Source organism: Topomyia yanbarensis, chromosome 2 (genome assembly GCF_030247195.1).
Source record: "Topomyia yanbarensis strain Yona2022 chromosome 2, ASM3024719v1, whole genome shotgun sequence".
Lineage (NCBI taxonomy): Eukaryota > Metazoa > Arthropoda > Insecta > Diptera > Culicidae > Topomyia > Topomyia yanbarensis.
Window position 1 is genome coordinate 336,424,033 of NC_080671.1, and position 19,724 is coordinate 336,443,756.

At 37.3% G+C, this 19,724-nt stretch overlaps 1 protein-coding gene across 1 annotated transcript in view; it reads right to left on the reverse strand.

The window, feature by feature from the left end:
• LOC131684026 (uncharacterized) overlaps window positions 1-19,724 on the reverse strand; it is a 216,194-nt gene that overhangs the window by 92,686 nt on the left and 103,784 nt on the right. The window contains exons 3-4 of the mRNA XM_058966495.1: window positions 9,879-10,395; window positions 9,175-9,219 (exon numbers count right to left, since the gene is read on the reverse strand). Coding sequence (XP_058822478.1) covers window positions 9,175-9,219; window positions 9,879-9,943 — 110 coding nt within the window. The 5' untranslated portion in view covers window positions 9,944-10,395. The remainder of the gene's footprint in view (window positions 1-9,174; window positions 9,220-9,878; window positions 10,396-19,724) is intronic.

Here is a 19,724-nt window from a genome sequence, read left to right on the forward strand (position 1 = left end):
CTATTAGAAATATTTCGAATAATGACAAAATATTCCACGAAGATGTTTAGGGGTAGCTAAACAATAAAATAAAAACATGTTTTGCAAAATTCACCACTTTGTGAAAAAGAAGGGGGGGCACTTCAGAAATTTTTACTCATTACTACATAAAACTAACACTGGGGTATGTTTTCCCGTTTGCAAACGCAAATCAAGCATGACGCTAATTCTTCGCACTCCTTCACGACTCCAATCAACGGTAATGCCACAATGATTAACACTCGCACCTTCAACCTTCACATAAGCTGCAATGAACATCAATATATACGAATATAAGTTCAATGAAGTGGTAGTGGTAGCACGGTTAGAATTATTAATTTTCCCAGTAGTCATCATTTTGCTGCTGGATTTACTGCGAACGAGATGCTATTTATAGAAATATCTACAGCGCTTTACCGATGTTTGACACAAATTGCCTGCACTTCCGCACTCTCATCCGGTTAATGGGCGAGGAAATTAGTGCTGGAATAGTGGGAGGTCATGACTCCTAACAAGGAACAGCAACTACCGCGTGTGGTAGGGAAAAACAAGGTAAAATGCACCATCCAAAGAAATATGATCATATCCTAGCTCCATTGCGAGGATGTATTTTGGCGGGAAGGTGTATTTCACCCTGTCTACCTCAAATAGTCGCTAATCTGGAATTTTGTGTCACGTGTTTTAGCTGGGCGATAGTTTTCCAGGAAGTGAAAGGTAGTTCCTGTCATGGGCGCATACCTATAGAACAGTTCCGGGTAATTGTATTACTGTAAGTTCAGTGATTAGTTATCACAAAGCGAATTGGGAAAGGTATAAAGCACACCAGGTGCGTCATGAAGGAGGGGCGGTGCAAGGGTAAGGGGGGGGGGGGGCAATGCAGCACCCAACTGCATATTATACCTTCCTTTTGAGACTTTGTTTGAGAAAATCGGTTCCGTCAAAAGAGATTTAACTACTAGAGGTCGCATACCGCTGTTAATACTGATAGTTTATTATCATATGCATATATTAAAATTATGTCTTCGACAAAGTTGTAGACCAACAACTTTGCTGAAGACACAAAGTCTTCATCTTTAATGTCTTCAACATTATTGCTGGTTGTTTGTGGATGATCATTTTAATGCCAATTCATTACGATAACTTTTAACTATCATTCTGACAAGTTCGGTATGTTCCGTAAAAAGGTTTGAATTATCAAATTGGATAAGAACGACAGTTTATTTCGTGTATTTACTAAATCATTTTGCAATTTTTGAAAAATAATGTATTTTAAATGGTGATTGGATGCTAGCGTGGAAACTGCTGAGTTTACGTCCATAGTGTTTTCAGACTACTTATCAAAAATTGCAAGGTCTGTCATTTGCTCACAGAAAAAAAAATGTTGGTAAAAATAAAAGTTTTTCACTCTTAGCAAAAAACAACCAACGTATACTCTTAGTTTGAAAATAAAACTTTTATTTTGATTACTATTCTTCATTAGCTTAAAAGGAAAACTTTTGTTTTGATTACTATTCTTGATTTATTTAAAAGTTTTACTTTCAACCTGATAGTAGGCGTTGGTTGTTTTTTGCTAAGAGCGGAACACTCTTACTTTTACCAATATTTTTTTCTGTGTGCTGTTATGATTTTCGTGATTAATCCTCCAATAAGTGAGATTTTTCAACTAAATTCTTTTTCTGCTGAAAGAAATGAGCCAATGTCTTTGAAAAGTTAGGGAGATTGCTTACATGAATATTTTTTTCTGAATACATGTAGTTTCTTCTTGTAATGCTTAAGAAGATAATGCTCGTTATATTTGGATGACCTTAGAAACACTTTTCTACAATATCTTTTCAATTATCATTCCTACGGGTTTCATATATTCTACGAAGTTATTTTAATAATCAAAATACACTATTTTTATGAATTTTTTTGCATATTTCGAGTATTTTCGAAGATATTGGACATTTTAAAAAAACAATAGTTTTTTCTCAAACCATTATTTATTATTGTGTTTATTCAGCATTTCCAATTGTAACTAGAGTTGGCTGTCCTGCTTTGTCCATTTAAAAGTTATTATTTTTAAAACTTTTGTTCAAATTTTACCAAAAATTACCCAATAACTTCTAAGTCACATGAGAAAGACCGATGATCTCTTCAGGAATGATATGTCGTCGCTGTTGTGCCATCCTATGACAAAAGTCATAGGAGAAACTGAGTTAGATATGCCACATTACTTGTCTAAAAAGCTCTACAAAGTGGCGTTTACAAAATTTTGACATTCTGCTTTTTTACTGATATATAGCGAGATACGTGCTGAGAAATTGTGAGTTTTATGCCTCAAATGACTGTGTCTGGGGAATGGCTCAAGTTACCTTGATGCATAATATGTTTTTATGTGTATAACTATCTGAAAAACTCAATGGCATAATTATTTTTAAAATAAAAATATGCCAATTGTGAGGAAAATGCAGTGTTTCGTCAGATACCTGCCCTACGTTGTGTTCTCTAGGTTCGGTTTTAATCGAGCGTAGAGGCCGACTACTTTCATTGGCAATAAATTTCAGGAACCACTCCAGGGAAGCAAAACACTTATTTCGACGATCAATACATTTATTCACATTAAGCCCAGTAACGGGTAAAACATTCAACTAAGCCCTAGACGGGTGACTTTCTACTAAGCCCAAGACGGGTAACAATCTACTAAGCCCAAGAAGGGTTGAAGACCAACCGCCTAGAGCGGTGGTAAGACTACGACTAACTCGTGATTTTTAGTTCAACATATAAAATCTTTTCTATAAATCAAAATTATTCTCAGCACGACTGGCAACACGGACGATGTATGCTGTCGTGTCTCACGTCTCATAAGTTTATCTCACCATCCTTAGTGAGATTGTACTCACAGATGCCTGTCCAGTTCGATCGATGATGGCGGATGATGACAAGCTGAAGGGATGGTCGATAAATGAGGCTGCGCCGCAACATGCAGCTTAAATTATAAACTGGAAATATAGCATATTTGCCAACACTGTAACCAAAAAATAACTATTTTTTCTTGATTGCCTGACTCATTTGCTTCAAAATGCATCTCACCGATTGTTTATAGACCAAATGAAGCCATAGATATGATTAAAAGTTAATAATTGATGATTTTTTGGCAAATTTTCCATGCACGATTATGACACACCATAAAACATTTGTCATCAATACACACCTATGACACGTGTGAGTGCGACTTTACTTCACATTAATTATAGTAAACATTCGCAACATGGTCAACCGATCTTTGTACTATTTGAGAGATTAATACAGAATAGATAGAAGCATCAATTGTCTTCTTTGAATTCAACCATTTATAAGTTTCAAGATCAATCTCAAACTTTAATACTTTAAATCTCAAAATGTGCTAAATGGCGCTTGTCATAAGATAACACAACAGTGACGACTTTCTGGAACATGTTGAAGCCTTATCTACGATTTTTAAGAAGTTATGTTGCAAAAAAGTATTAATGGGTCACAAACAAAGGTCAAACTTCGAGTGTACTATAAATAGAGATTATTGGTCACAATGCAGGTTCTTTTTTGTTTCCTAAAGCACAAAACCCCCTTGAAGTAAAATTCGAAGCTCTCTGGCTCAGAACACATGAAGAATTCTTAAATTTCCATCTAATTTGGGGGAATAATCTGACTGCAATAAACGTCCCATTGAATCAAGGTACCGAAAAACGAACGGTACGTCTGGAAGCACCAGGTGCTGCCAAACTGCAAATGGAACCATTTCTCCCTCTTCAATTTGCATATTCAAATAACACCTCCAACAGAACGAGACAAAGCGGACTTATTTCATAAACCCGTGGTCTGCTAGTAGCTACATATTTATATATTTCTACGTGCACTTGCAGCCGCAGAAATTCAGCTTATCATAATGAATACTATACACATACGTGATGTGGTGAAAATAGTGATAAGTAATGGGGCGATTGGGAATTCTTGCGATGAAAATCCATTCGTCGGTTCAACCTTTTCCGTATACAGATACCAAGAAGTTTTATACGTGGACCATCAGATTAAGCTCTGAAATGAGTCGTGCTCGTGGGCAGAAAAGCATGTTTTGTTGGGATCAAGTGCTGGTGGGATGCTCGGCAGCGTTATATTTTTATAGAAGTTTCGAAGAAGAACTGTTCGAGCAGTTTTGTTTTCAAATTTTAAATACGCTACCGTTGTAATTGTTGCTTAAACTTCCGGCAGTCGCGCTAGTGTACTAAGTGTACGTCGCTCTGAAAAGCAAGCGAAATCATTTTTAAGCAATAGCGGCGTCAGTTCAGAGAGCTGTTTACAGAATTCCTGAGAGTTAGTTTAAAAAACGTTTAGAACTGTGTTTTATCGAGCATTCAACACAGCCACTCGAACTTGATACACTTGGGAAAAACAATTTCGGGTCAAGTAACGCTGAAAAAATCACGTGACATGAGTTTTAAACTAAATAAAGCACCCGCTAAAACTACATGCTGGAGAGAGCAAGATCTAGCTTTGTAAATTTAAAAAGTTTAAAATTATAGAACTATAATAAATTATGAATCTAGAAATCCTAAACATGCCTAAACATATTCCGCATGAATTAGTCAGATTTTTTAATCTACTGGTGCGCACATAGTAGTTAGTTTATGAAATATGTTGTAAATAATTTGTTTTAGTGTGTTCTGGATTTACGCTGCGAAAACATCTTATCAGTATTTGTCAGACCAATTGGGCTACCAGATCGGGTGGCCAAGTCGGCCAGCCAGATACTATTGAGACGAAGTCGAAACGCAAATCCTTGACTTACTCAAGTTATACATATTTGATCCGTACACAAAATGTTTTTAATCCAGTCTTCAGGTTAATAAATAACAACTAGTGCCTTTTATGAAATCATTGAATTCAATTTATCACATTTAGATGATATTTTTTGCAAGTATCGGTTTTTATTGGCTTCCAAACGCAACGAAAAATTGAAAAGGAGAAAAAACCGTGGATAGGACCTTGGGAATCTATTTGTATTTGTATCTGTCTTAATTACACCAACAAGCAATTCAAAGCACCAATGCACAGTATTTTAAAACGTCGTTTTCGTGCTAAAAATTAATAGCGTCTAAACCGTTAACTTTAGAAGTACAGTTTGTTCGTAGAAATTGTTGCCTTATGATTGCGCATCTACAGGAGTATACCGTTCAATGACTAATTTACCTATAAATGATATACGAAAAAAATATCACGAAAAAAAACTATTTTCAAGGGGTCTTCCTTATAATAAGTTCCATAATTTGTAAACTATTAAAGCTAGGTATATGGTGTCTTCAGCAATTTCTTTTGTAGTGACATTTTCTACAACTTTGCCGAAGACACAAAGTCTCCATCTTAATTAGTTCGGAAAATAAATTTCGTATATTACTTATATGTGAATTAATCACTGAACGGTATACTCCTGCAGATGCGCAATCATAAGGGCAACAATTTACCCGAACAAACTACACTTCTACAGGTTCTTCTTAACGATGTGCCTTTTCAAAAGTACGTCGGGTCCCGGATTGAAGGATGATTCAAACCGAGAACAAGCTCTGGTTAACACGTTTCGTTGACATCGAAAGCACTCTGAGTTTGGCTCACGGCCGGAACTGGATTAACAGCGAGTTCAATTTGATCAACCGTTAAGGTCTCATCTGTAAACATATTCGCGAATTGCTCCTAAAATAGTCTGCACATGTCTTGGGATGTCGTAGCTGTGCGACCATTGAAAGGCATAGACGACGGCAATACAGATTCCTTGCGCTGTTCATTCACGTATTTCCAGAAACGTTTAGGGTGTGACTTGAGATTGCGCTGAATGTTTTGCAGATATCGATAGAAACAATCTTGACTGGCTCTTTTATAAGCATGGTTGAGACTGGCGTAATAGTTTCTAAGTGGGATTGTACGATACTTAGTTAACCTTTGCAGAGCAGCTCTCTTAATAGATTTCAACCGTCGAACATTTAATGCTCGTTTACCAAGGAGGGCCGGTTTGTTGATTATGAATTTTCTTTGTGACGTGCCTGTCAACTACATAATTGAAAACGTTAAAAAATGTTTGAACTGCGCTATCAACATCTTCTGAGTCCAGTTTATTTAGCCAATCGAGGGTAGAGAAAAAGTTAGCGATACTGCGATGATCAGCTTTATGGAAGTCGTAGGAAACGAGGACTGGACAAACATCGAAATCATGCGCCAGGGTGCGATCTATCGTGGTGATCAATGGAGGATGATGTGCAACTGGTTTCACTAGAGGAGAGGGAGCCATTACTACAGGTGTAGCAGAATCCTTATCGCTGACAAAACGAAGATCAAGTTGACGGTTATTCTGGTTGGCAATAGAATTAATTTGCAGTAACGTTGCTGAGCTGTAGCTATCATGAAGCCTCATCGTCCCTGAGTGAAGAACGAAGAACGGAGTGATCGGAATACGGATAAAGAAATCCATTGCGGGAAGATCTCCACGAAATACTGGGAAGATTGAAATCTCCTAATACGATGATCTCGTCAACCGATTTAGCATCTTCGAGGATAGTTAAAACTGAGCTGCAGTGTGCGTCAACATATTCGATGTCACGGGCTCAATTGGGTGGGACGTACAACGCACACAAGTATAACTTACGGTCACCAAGCTCGATTATCGTCCAGACCTGCTCGAGACAATCCCAGCAAGCTTTCTCGACAACTCGTGCCTTCAAACTGCGACTAACTGCTACCAATACACCACCTCCAGTAGACTTTCGGCTTATTTATATGTTTCCGGTTGCAACGAAAAACCTCATATCCAGTACCGAACACCTGACTAGAAAGCGTGTCATCGTTTAACCACGTTTTGACGAAGACTATTATGTCAAAGCTAGTATCGGGGACTGCAAGGCGATATTCCTCAACGGTTGAATTGATACCACCAACGTTTTGGTAGTATAATAGCAGCTTTTCCTGTCGTTGACCAAGGCTGGAAATCGAAGGGCTTTAAGGCAAGGAAGAGCACACAGATGCATTATACTTACAGGTTTGCGGAAGATCCCTCGTCCCAACTCTACCACAGACGGCTGCTGGTCGATGGGATGGATGGGCTCGACTGTGATGGGGGGGGGACTAAGGGCTTCCTCACAACTGGTGGCAAATATGCGTCCTAGTGATCGAAGAGACGAGATTTCGTGGGATGTATGCAATGCAGCTGGATTAGGTATCTCTCGTAAACAGCTGTGGTTTGCTGACCGGAAAGGCGGAATTTGGTGCTGATACGAAGTAACTAACGGTGAACTGGAATCGGGGAACATTTCAGCGCTTAAACTATTCGAAATGGATATATACTTGCCGCGGTAGGAATTTTGGAATACTCTTATCCACTCCTGCACACAGGACCGGGTCGAATGGTGAACGCTGGCTGCAGTAGCTGGACTGCGACGGGGGGATCGAGGGCTTCCATAATACAAGCGGCGGTGCATCGCGGTATCCTATTAGCGAAATCTATCCTGCTTTGGTTGGTCGAAATTAAATGCCCGAATGAGTACTCCAACTGGCCAAGTAGACGCTTTCAGTGCAGTGTCCTTTAGTTTGCTCGAAAGCTCAACTCGGAGCGAGACGAAATTGAGTTTCGTGAGATCTGTATTTTGACCAACATATTTTTTTTGGGTATGTCGCCTATTTCCAGGTATTCTTGGGTCATAGCAACAATCTCCTCCACTGTATGGCTCGGGTCGAGGCGGCTCAGATAGACCCAGAACTAATCCCGTTCATCAGGAACTGTTCTGATTTCTCGTTGAATGGCTCTAGTACCACAGACAGCGGCGGAAGTAGCGTAAATTGTTGCATAATTCTCGCGACTTTGTTTTGGAGTGAGCAGGTCTCCCGGAAGTCGCTTGACAAACGGGGGCTGTTTGAGCTACAGAACCAGAATTAGCCGGAAAGTGAGCCTCAATGCGGCTTGAGAGATTTTAGACTACCGCGTTTAGATTGTCTACTGCCTCACAGAACTTGTTTGGGTCCACGATAGGAGCAGCGGAATCGGATTGCTGCACCCATATATTGAAACAGCAAACACAATCGTTACACAGCCAGTACAGGTTCTTGTTGAAGGTAGACAACTAGTCTAGTGCAGATCGCTGCATACCCAGGAATACAAGTGCGGTGGAAAACCGATCCGCCACGGCCTCGGCATGCAATTCTCTTATTTCCATTGACAAGAGAATCGCATAACTTGCAACTCGTAATGATGGTTGCTTTCAACCCGCCCTATGTCCGCCTTTTTCGATCTCGTCTCGCTGTGCGCCAAATTGGAATGTGGGCAACACTTTTCGCTATTCGCGTGCTGATGGCGAAATGAGCGCGTACATTTTTTGTCGGGAATTACGCACAAGTGCGGTAATGTAAACAATCTGGATTTTTCACTGGATATTTTCACGAAACATAAACCAACAGGAAACACTTTTGAACTCCACAGTAACAAAGACAAGGATAAAATTCTGAGTTGATTGATGCAATGAACGACAATTAAACGGCACAAATCGCGTCAAATATTAGAAAAATAGCTGGAGTGATCGATACAAACAACTAATCGGTGAAGTACACTGAACCAAAAAAAGTCATGCACTTTGAAAAATTTCAAAACTATTGGTCCTGAAAGTGCTTTAGAAAGACGGTCACCGTTGTCAGGGTTGAAAAGGCATGCATTGTTTATAAGTCAACGTGAAAAACATTATGAACGCTCCCGTATTCCATCGGAGTTCAATAGAATAAAATTTCAATGGAAGTTCTTGGAAGCATAGTAAAGCATCTTTATTCCTCTACATTAGTTTTTTTTTTTATTCCCGCAAGCCCGAGGTGAAGTTTCTTTTGTGCAATTAAATTTGACGTGGATCGAGCGATAACCATGTTTTTACAATATTCCACGGAGCAAAGGAAAACCGTAAACCTAACTTTTCAAGGCAGTAAACATTATGCTTCTCGTTAAATCGACCGTCATTACTGGCTAAGAATTAAGTTCCTTTTAGATGACTAAAGCGTTGGTTGAATAAAATGAATAAGAACGATAGAAAACGTAAGGAATTGTAATCATCGCGTCAATTTGATTCAGTCACTGTCATAGCCACCGATTCATCAAACTTTAACGAGCGCGATACTCACCTTTGTGATCCCATTGGGTCCAGTTCGGAATCCTTAGAATATTTCCTGTAAAAGAAGCGAACAGTAATGAATAAATTCTTTGAAATAAAAATTGTTCAAAAAAAATTTCAAGATAGATTGGTATGTTCGTAGTGATTGAGTAGGAACTATGCTACTAAAATAAGAATGAAAAATATGTACAAGCGAATTAAAATGAAAAGTTAGTGTTGGCGCCCTCTATGCGGTAACAGCCGGAACTAAAATTTTGTAACCAAAACCTGACTCGTATTATTTCCTAAAATTTATCTAATACTACTGAGTTAATCCTAACCATTATTTCACAAAAATGTATAGTTCATGGGAATCGAGTACTGATATACAACCATGCGCTGCTAGGCCCCATACAAAATTGATCAGACATCACTACGTTAAAAGTTTAATAGCTTCTTCGATCAATGCCGGATTGACTCGCAGTCTTCGACAGAGCTGTAGACAATTAATCATATCAATTTGTCTATCTGTATGACAGCTCAACTTTCATTGCATATCCTACAAACTGTCTCGAATAAAACCCAATTTGATCTAATAACGGCAAATTCCATATACCTGTGATTGAACATCAAAGCTGCGAATTATTTCATGGCAGCAATATTGTTTATCAGTACACATAGTATATACTTTAGCAAGGAGGACAGAAAAGCTCAGCTTCCTTTCTGGATACGTACCTTTCCTCCGGTGTGGGTGATGGCGCTTTGCATATTTCCTGTTCATCTTCCTTTTCCTTCAGCATGCTTTACAGGAGAAAAAAAAATGAGCTGCCCCCCGTTGCGTCGAGACCGGTGCGATATGTTCTTTTCACCTTCTTCCACAAATCCCAGATATCAAATTCTCCGCAATCCTCACCGACGGTGATGGGGCATGCTTATTTCGGATTATCCGCTACAGATCTAAGGGCGGTTCAGGGGTACGGCGGAGCGAACGGCGACCTCTTGTTTCAACTTGTGTCAAGCGAGTTTTTCTGTCGCAATTCGGATTTCTCGCTGCTTCGGTGATACAATCACGTGCGGTACAGACGAAATGTTTTATTCCGAACACTTGCGTTTTGAGATGGCTGTAGAATTGATTTGTCCCTTCACGCATAAATCACTTAAATGTCTGCACTTTGTTTTCCGAGGCTGAATTAGTGTCAGCGGTGATAATGATAAGCGTAATCCAGTATAATCCTATGGGGTAAACTTTTATCTGAAAGAAGAGACATAATAAAATGCGAGTTATTTCATAGGTCTGAAAGAACGATTCTGTTTAAGGTTCGACTCAAAGACGATTTTTTAAATATAAAGACACGCAGAGAGAAAAACAGTAAATTTGGCTGCCCGGTTTACCATGCTATTTTGTCTGCTGGTTTTGGCAACAAGGAGTTATGTGTAAACAGCGAGTGACTTGTAGTTTTAATGAATGCTTTTTTGAAATATTTCGCAGAATACTCCATTATGCAACTCGGAAACGAATTGATATACGTTACTGATTTTATGTTCATGTTTTTGTAGCTCTAGAGAGTCGAGTATGCAGTTGATGTGTAATAGCAATACTGCTGCACAGTTGCCATTCAAAATTAATATTATTGACGAATGTCACGATATAAAGAGAACACTAGTCGATAGGTTTATAATGTTGAGGTGTTGCATCTACCAGTTTTATAAAATGATGGACGAAACAGTCAATCACTGGCTTTGTAATTTTTAATGTGATTAAACTTACTCGTATTTTATTAGTATCATAAAATTTATTTAATATGTATGTATACAAAGTTTACAAGCATAATTCAATGCATTTCATTTTATTTCAATCACAATACTACCCAGCTTTACTTCCTAAATCCGCCATATTTGTTTACATTGCTCGTTTGGAACCGTTATCTTGGGTTCGATTGGAACTTTTGTCTTCAGTCTTCGCGCATCTCTATATGAAAATATCTCACTCTTAGGCAGGTTAATCAGTAAAATCACAATGTCAAAAGAAAGGGCATATTGTACACTTTAAATTCTCCGAAGATACTATTGACCTAAAATTATTCGTGTTGGCGCTAAAAATACATTGAAATTTTTAATCTTATTTCTGGCTACGGGAAATGATAAAAATCTTTCGTCCATATTTAATGTTAAATATCTCTTTTGATAAAAGTCCGATTTCAGCAATCTATAGTTCGTTCAAAAGGTATTTGTATAAGCTTTCTAAAAATATATTAATCACGGCAGCAAATTTAAAAAAACTGCAAAAACGCGATTTTTGCACCTTCAAACATTCATATCTTGGAAACTAAACATCAGAATCAAAAACCATTTAATAGCGTTCTGTCTGGGTGATAGGCCTTTCATTAAAAATTGGTTTGGATAAGATAGATTCAGCCATTGCTGAGGAACATGAATGAGAGTTTGTCCGTTACATACACACACAGACACACACGCACACACAGACATTGTCCCAAATCGTCGAGCTGAGTCGCCCTCCGGGCCTCGGAAAAAGTCTTAAAATTTTGAGCGCATTCTATTCATTTCTTTTCTAAGAAATGTGAAAATGACCGTAACTCGATAACGAAAAATGATATCGAATCACATTCTTCAGCAGAAATATGTGCAATGAAAAGTACTAAAGTTGCTTCATAGAGATTATGAACATAGACTAACTATTTAAAAAGTTATAGTTAAAAAACTGACTTTTTTAGAAACACCCTAAGTTAAAGAAGACAAATAATTATAATATGAAAACCGATAGTGCTATAACTTTGATGCATTTGAAAATGTTACTTGAAAAACATTTTTCTACAACACTGCTGAAGTAAGTACCTTCCTATACCATTTAGTTCGAAAAATAATTTTTCGAAAAGAAGGTTCGAGAGGATCACCCTAGTTACATTTTACATTAAAAGAAAGCTAATTTAATTTCCAAAAATATTCTCTCAGACAAAAAGAACAAACGTGCTCTTGTACAAACGACAACACCAAAACACCTTAAATTACGTCGGTATACGAGTGACCTAATACCACACCAAAATCACTATAGATGTCGCTACTGCGCATAATAGTCTTTTCATAAAAGACTCCCGGCCAACCTGCCCCTTCGGCCAACCAGCCCCTGTCACCCCTATCAATATTTCGGATTTTTTTTTTGGAAAATCCTGAAATAATTTTACATTGTTATCTAGTCTAGTCTAGTCTACACATACACAGCCAATACATGTAGGGATCCTGGAAAATTGCAGACATTCGCCTACTTCTTGTCAATATTATGTTTCTGGTGCATATACTATGTGACACAATCATTAAAGCGGCCAGGCCAACTGTGCGGCGTACAAAATGAAGATGATTCAAAATAATACGGCAATCAAATTTTTCATTTGTGGACAACCGTACACAACCGTTTCAATTTGATAGATGTTTGATAAATCGTTGGAGTGACTTGGCCAAGAGGGTTAATGCCACTTCTTTGGTCCTCAGTTTCAGGGATGGGGCAGAGGTTATTAGACCTGCCCTGCCTATAGAGCCAAGGTTATTGCGCCATTACTCGCTCTCTGGAATAATGATAAAGAAAATTGTCGCAATCGGTTGATTAGTACCGTCAAACGGGGTTACTTGCAACACTTTTCAACTTCAAAGCGGTATAACTAAAAATGCTGTAACATTAGAATAATTTTCAATATGTACAAGCGCTAATGGGAGTATAAAGACTACTAAATGGTATTTTACAAATCAAAGCATCATTCCCTGTTTTCACGATGGACAAAAATTATGCCTGTTGCAAGTAACCCCGCATATGGGGTAACTTGCAACACATGGACTTCATTGAAGTCTATTGCTGTATATTTTTGTTTACCTTTAGTACATTGACCAAATGTACGATAATTTGGATACCCATGTTATTTACAAAGAACAGCGACCAAATGTACTATAATTTGGATGCCTATGTTGTTTATAATCAACAACGTTTTTGAACAGCGGGAACATTCGATTCATTCAAGAAATTCGTAGGAAAGGCTATCTAACAGGGTTTTAACCCTGCATTTCAGAACTAGTAAGTAACAAGTATTATCCATAGAACTATAACTTCAGTTCTATCGCAATCAACGTGATTAGATTCCACTGGAACAGTGCAGTGAAACTATCAGTGAACGGAGAGAACTACATTATACTACATCTTTGTTGTCTTCAGATATTATTGATAACAGATAACCTATCAATTTACACTGTCAACGACTATCTTTTCCATGCAATCGGACTATTATAAATGCTAGAACAATCCAGTTGAATCAGTGGTGGATCCAGGGGAAGGGTTCAGGGGGTCCGGACCTTCCCGAAATTTTTTTTATCTCATTGAGAAATTTTAAAATAGTTTCTATTTTAAATTCATTCTAAATTCCAAATCATTCCAAACCAGATTCCAAAACTGATTTTAAAAAGAGGGGTATTAGATATTACGTATTGTACATTGAATATTTCAAAATCGAAATTTCGGACCCACTCCGAAATTTTTTTCTGGATCCACTCCTGAGTTGAGTATAAGAAGATAGAAATTGAGCATTTTCTAGTATTGCTAGAGAAGCAAGTTCACGTAAAGACGACTTCCTGGTACTGTTCTGTATTTAAGGAGCATTTTCATATTCTAGTTGTAGGTTATACCTTTAAAATTTGATTCAAAATGCTATACAGACTATTATTTGAAACGCTCAATCAGCCAGATGGCTAGAGTCATAATAGTAATTAGACAAAATACTGTTGCATGTTACCCCACATGGGTAGTTAATATAGTTAAATCGTTATCTTGCATATATTTGAGAGGGTAAACAAACATGTATCAAACAGTAACGTTTGTTGTTGTAAACTTGATCTGTACGTAAGAGATAGAAATGAAATGCTCTTATCATTGAAGTGGACCAAAGCACGACATTTCAGTTGATTTTTTATTGAAATATCTCAAAATACAGAAGATTACCCTGTCGCGCTAAAGAAACCGAAAATAATGACTGGTAGTACATGATTATCTTTTAACATATGCTGGCTTTTGACAGCTATAATGCTAAATTGCAAACACTACTATTAGCGTTGTTAAATTAATCTGAACAGAAACATGTTGAAGTGTTGCAAGTTACCCCGTTTGACGGTAATATAAAAACGAAAAAACCCTCAAACAACTCCGAGAATAGAAAAAAAATAAAAATCCCACGAAAACGCATCCATAAAACAAGATTTCAATGACTCTAAAAATCGGTAATTCATGTGTCAGAAAAAAATGTGGCTTTCAAAAAAAAATGGAACCCTATCGTACGATAACATTTCAGCTGAAGGAATATAATATGACAACGCCAAACAATAATAAAAAATAGATTACGATTACCGATTGTCAACAGAATGCGAATACACGGTCCGCATAGTTTTTATCGTCCAATCTCACTAGCGACACTCAATTAATAATTTTACTTGATTGCAAGCTACTCATTTTATAAAAACTAGTATTGTCAACTATTGATTTTCCCTTTTTAAAAAAATTGACGGGAGCGAAAAAAAATGAAATAATTTTACATTGTAAGTTATATAAAAAATCGGATTTAACCCTTGTGAAGGCAAGCTAAAATCCTAACATTATGGGGCAAGCCGGGCTTCTCAGGCCCGTTTAAATTCAAGCTCCTTTTTGCCTTTCTTATATAGAAAGGTTATGCAATCGGTCGAAATTTCGACTTTTTAACCGAGACCCGCTGGGCCAAATCTCTTATACCATTCGACTCAGTTCGTCGAGATCGTAGAATGTCTGTATGTGTGTATGTGTGTATGTATGTATGTATGTATGGATATATGTATGTGGCAAATTATCTCACCGATTTTTCTCAGAGATGGCTGGACCGATTTGCACATATTTTGTCTCAAATGAAAGGTACAACCTTCCCATCGGACTTTCGGTTCTGGAGTTACGGGTTGAAGAGTACGATCACACAGCAAATTTCCATATAAACTGGTACGACCATGATGTCGAACTGATGCAATATATATTAAATTATGTGCAACATTACTTGGCTTTGCATGTCCAGATCACTAATGACCCACCGAAGGCGCTTCGACCATATTGGCCAGCTATGACGGTTCTTGATGCCCTGGGGGAACTTACCAAGTTCCTAAGATAATGTCATACCTATTTCTCAGAGAAATTCTTTACAGATTTTTACAAACTTGATTTCAAATGAAAGGTACAGCATTCTCATTGGCTGCTGTTGAATTTCTAATTTATCCGACCTCCAGTTCCGGAATTACAGGATGATGAGTACGAACACGCAGCAAATCCCGATTTCAGCGTATAAGGCGATGGATGTCAAAAGGTGAAATTTTTTTTTTTCCAAAAGGTGAGTATTCGGAAGATCACGTCGACCGTCGATTTGTTCTGAGCTCCATTTTGTTTGATCACGACCAATAAATGTTTCTGGGTTGGTATTAATTTCTTCTGATGCATAACTGGAGTACATATTCAGATTCTTCTTTCCAGTCTGCATCATATTCATCGTCGGAAGCAATATCATTCGCATCTTCTTCCTCGCTTTGCAAATCAGCTTCGGCATCATCTGCTGTTGAATTTGCTCGAATTTCTTCCATTATTTCAGATTCCTTGAGGCGATTGAAAACATGGGCAGATCGTCTTGTAGCCATTTAAATTTTTTGTTGTTTCCTACAGTTTGAATAATTACGACAACTATAACACCAAGAATGGACAATAGACAATAACGTCAAAGTTAGGTTATGTTGTATCCAAATAATTGTCAAGTAGACCACAGTGGGTGAAATAAACGTATTTACCCAACAAAATATGACACTCGTGATTATCGTATGCTATTTTTTCTTATAAGAAAAGGTAAAAAGATAAAATCAATCAAATTTTGAAAAAAAACCTGCTAATATGATGATGAACTCATCAAAATGTTTTTTTATATAAATATTAATGTATAAAACGCGTGGTATTCCCACTAAATATTGCATGCACACCGGGCCTGCCAGGCCCGGCTTGCCTTTTTGTGCATGTAATAGATGAAAATTTCACAATTCTTTTTTTTTGTTACAGATTTCAAAGCTACTTATTAAAATTTCCATATCCAAGCTTATAATGCATACACATTTTTTTGTAACTAAAAAAATGTAACGTGCCGGGCCTCTGAGACCCGCGTGCCTTTTTGAGGGTTAAAAATGTCAAATTTTAAAGACGTGCGATTTGTAAATGCATGACCATTTTGCCGAAATATTTTTTGTATTATTGGCCTATGGGGGAACCACCGCGCGCTTACATAAGAGGCGCTGCGGCAAAATTGAAAATTTGAACATTTAACTATGATGTCCCCTTTGAATTTTTGGTATATCATTTTCAAGTCACTAAAACTCTTCTTAGACCTATAAAAAATTTCGATTTTTTTTTAAATTCTACGGTGGTGTAACCCCTCAGTCAAAGTATGAAAATACAAAAGGCAGTTTTTAAGTGGAATAAATGTTCGAAAACTAGTCTAATGGTCAAGATAACTTCGAAAGGATACACTTTGGAGCGCATCTTGAAGGCATTAAATCTCGAACTAAATTTGTTTGAAGAGTTCATTCTTTATAATTATTTCTAGGAGGATTGGCCGCTAAAATTATTTTATTAGATAAGGTGTTGCTTTACGTTGTAATATTCTTCAAAAATACTAAATATCCAACAGTTGACAGTTTCGAAATAATGTGATAGTGACCGTAAAAAATGTTTTCTGGCATTAATTTTTCATTTCTTCACTATTAAAGTTCACAACTCCAGAATGAGTCATCGTATGCAAAAATTTATTACAGCATGTAATAACTTGATTTTTGAAATTTTTATTAGATCCACTTCTGCTTAGAGGTTATTTATATAATGAATAATAATAGACAACCAAAAAACCGATCCTGACCTGCTGAAGGTAAATGGAAATCGTCATTTTTCATCATTTTCCTTCTACTTTGCAGAATATTTTTGTCTTTTTTATTAACACTGAGTTTTCATCTTAACTTTACGCATTTTCGAAAAATACATTTTTAGCCAATATTGAATTGCATGCATGCGGTGAGCAAGTTTATGTTTATAAACATCAAACCAAATACAAATACGTATTTGTATTTGATCAAACTTCGTTTCCCATTCGAAGCATTGTCCCTAATCCATATGTAGGAGCATCTCTTCAAAAAAGAGCTCATGATAATTTCACAACCATCGGCTGAGAGATCATTTTCAAAATCTAATAGATTTTACTAATTTCTGATAAAGATACCTTGTCAAAAACGAGTAATTCAACTAAGGCTACAAAAAATTGCTTGTGTTATTTGTTTTCGTGAATGACTTTCAGTTTATTTGCAAGTACAAATACATTTCATCTCCAAGAAATATTTTTTTTTGTTCGATATCTAGTTAATGTAAAACAGAAAAAGCAAACTTCCCCTCAATGTCCATTAGACCGGCAACAATTTTGACTTTTTTTCGAAACACTGTTAAATCAAACGGTAATTAGCTTCACATACCATTTGTCAAATATGTGTGTAAGGATCAACATTTCCGAAGACTGTAAATTGATCCGATTTTGCAGTACAACGATATTCTCATATAAATTTATGTGTTGCATCTATTTCTAGCACATGCTTCGAATAGAAAATTTCAAAAAAATCAGTCGGTTTTCAAAGTTAAATAACTCTCTCGGGGAACCTCCAATTAATAAGCAACCTTCAACAAAGTTATTCGTTATAAGATAAGCTATATAACCATAAGTTTTGAGGTATGTAGACTTACTGTGGAATTTTTTATTTAATTTTAAGTTTACATTTCCGATTTTCCATATATATTACTATAGAAACTTGTAGGTGAACTAGAGCTATCGTAAACAGCATATGATTTGTGCATCCTGTGATCATTTGAATTAGCAGTATTCCGAAAAAAGTCAAAATTTTTGCTGGTCTAATGTCCATGTACTTAATAAGATTACTACTTCCAGCGTGAATCTTTTTTTAAAAGAATAATCCTATCGAAACAAACGGCGCGGCGGGAGATTACATCTCGGAAAATAACACTACCCCCTTCCCCCGGGTTAGACAATGCGGCCCTCTAGATGGCTGCTGTCAATCCGACCTGCGGCTTACAAGTGGCAATGCCAACAATCTTCCCCGAACTGGTGACACAACAATAACAACCCAAATCAATCAGCAGTATTTTTAGATCGAATTTCGTTCACGAATAATCCGTCCAAGCGGTGATGTTATCACGTTTAACTTTCGGTGGAATAATAGCAACAATTTTAGCGACTGTTATCGGCCAATTTTTGCTGGTCAGAGGGTGGCTGAGTCAATAGCGACCCCTCTGTTTACTTTCGGAGCAGAACTGAAATGCCTTTAAGAAGTCCAATTTAGCTGCTAAAATATGTCATGATCTATCCAGGCTGAGTGGCTGTATATATTTCGAAAATATGACAGGCACTCCTTTCCAGAGAACACCTGGCAGTGACTGTTCGAAAATGACCCTGAAAATGTACCTTTGACGTGATATTGGCGGACACATGATAGTAGCTACTTGTTGAATTTCGAGAATTTCTGGGTGGGGTGAAAGTATTTTTAGGCCGTTATTTGATATTTCGACAGTTTTTCAAGTGTGGAGTATGATAATTTTACATGTAGGTAGCTTGATTGTTATTTTTTCATGATCGTTATACAGCCATTATTGATAGGATGTAGATGGCCCCTGTCGTTATATGTAATATAAGTTGTTCCGCTACATGATTAACCTATAGCCCTGCGAAAATAATTATCATAAAAGATCCGCTTATGAATGGAATATTTCTCATATTGCCATCAATTACATTGTTTAAGTACGAGAACTCACATCACTGCACGTGGCATGATTTTTCAAACGCAAAATCATCGTAGCGTAAGATTTGCTGGACGGTATCTAATCGACAAACCGCTTAGCAGCTAAAATGTTCTATTGTTTGCACTGCATTTGTATCATTTTCCACCTATGTAAACAATTTCAAATAACCGTTAGCAGTCCATTAAAATTGAATTAATCTGTTAATATGATGTGACTGTCGAATGAAATGAAGTACACTACTGGCATGTTCGTCATTGACATTGCACTGCACCGGGGTAGTCGGTGCTACACTCATTCAATAACTTTTTTGACGTGCCACCTTCCAACTCACTGTCAGTACAGATAGTCAGTTTTCAAACGAAAGTTAAAAAAAATGTCGGCTCTCAGAAGAACTAGACGAGCATTAAATTGGCTTTTTCCTAGTTCTTTTTTTTCTTTTGCTGAGTAAGTGTCATCTCCGTTGCTATCGGCTCTACATGATACTGCAACATCTATCGTTATCGGCAAAAGTTTCCACCTAACTTGACTTGAAACTTCGGATGCTCCACTTGATAAGAGGAGACATTTTACTTCCGCCGCATGCGTCCATCGTTCTTTCTCTGCGGGCTGGACAACTTTGTCCTGCGGCGGCTAGCAGTGTTTGTTGATCCTACTTTGAGGCAAAAGTTTTCTCGTTCTCATTCACT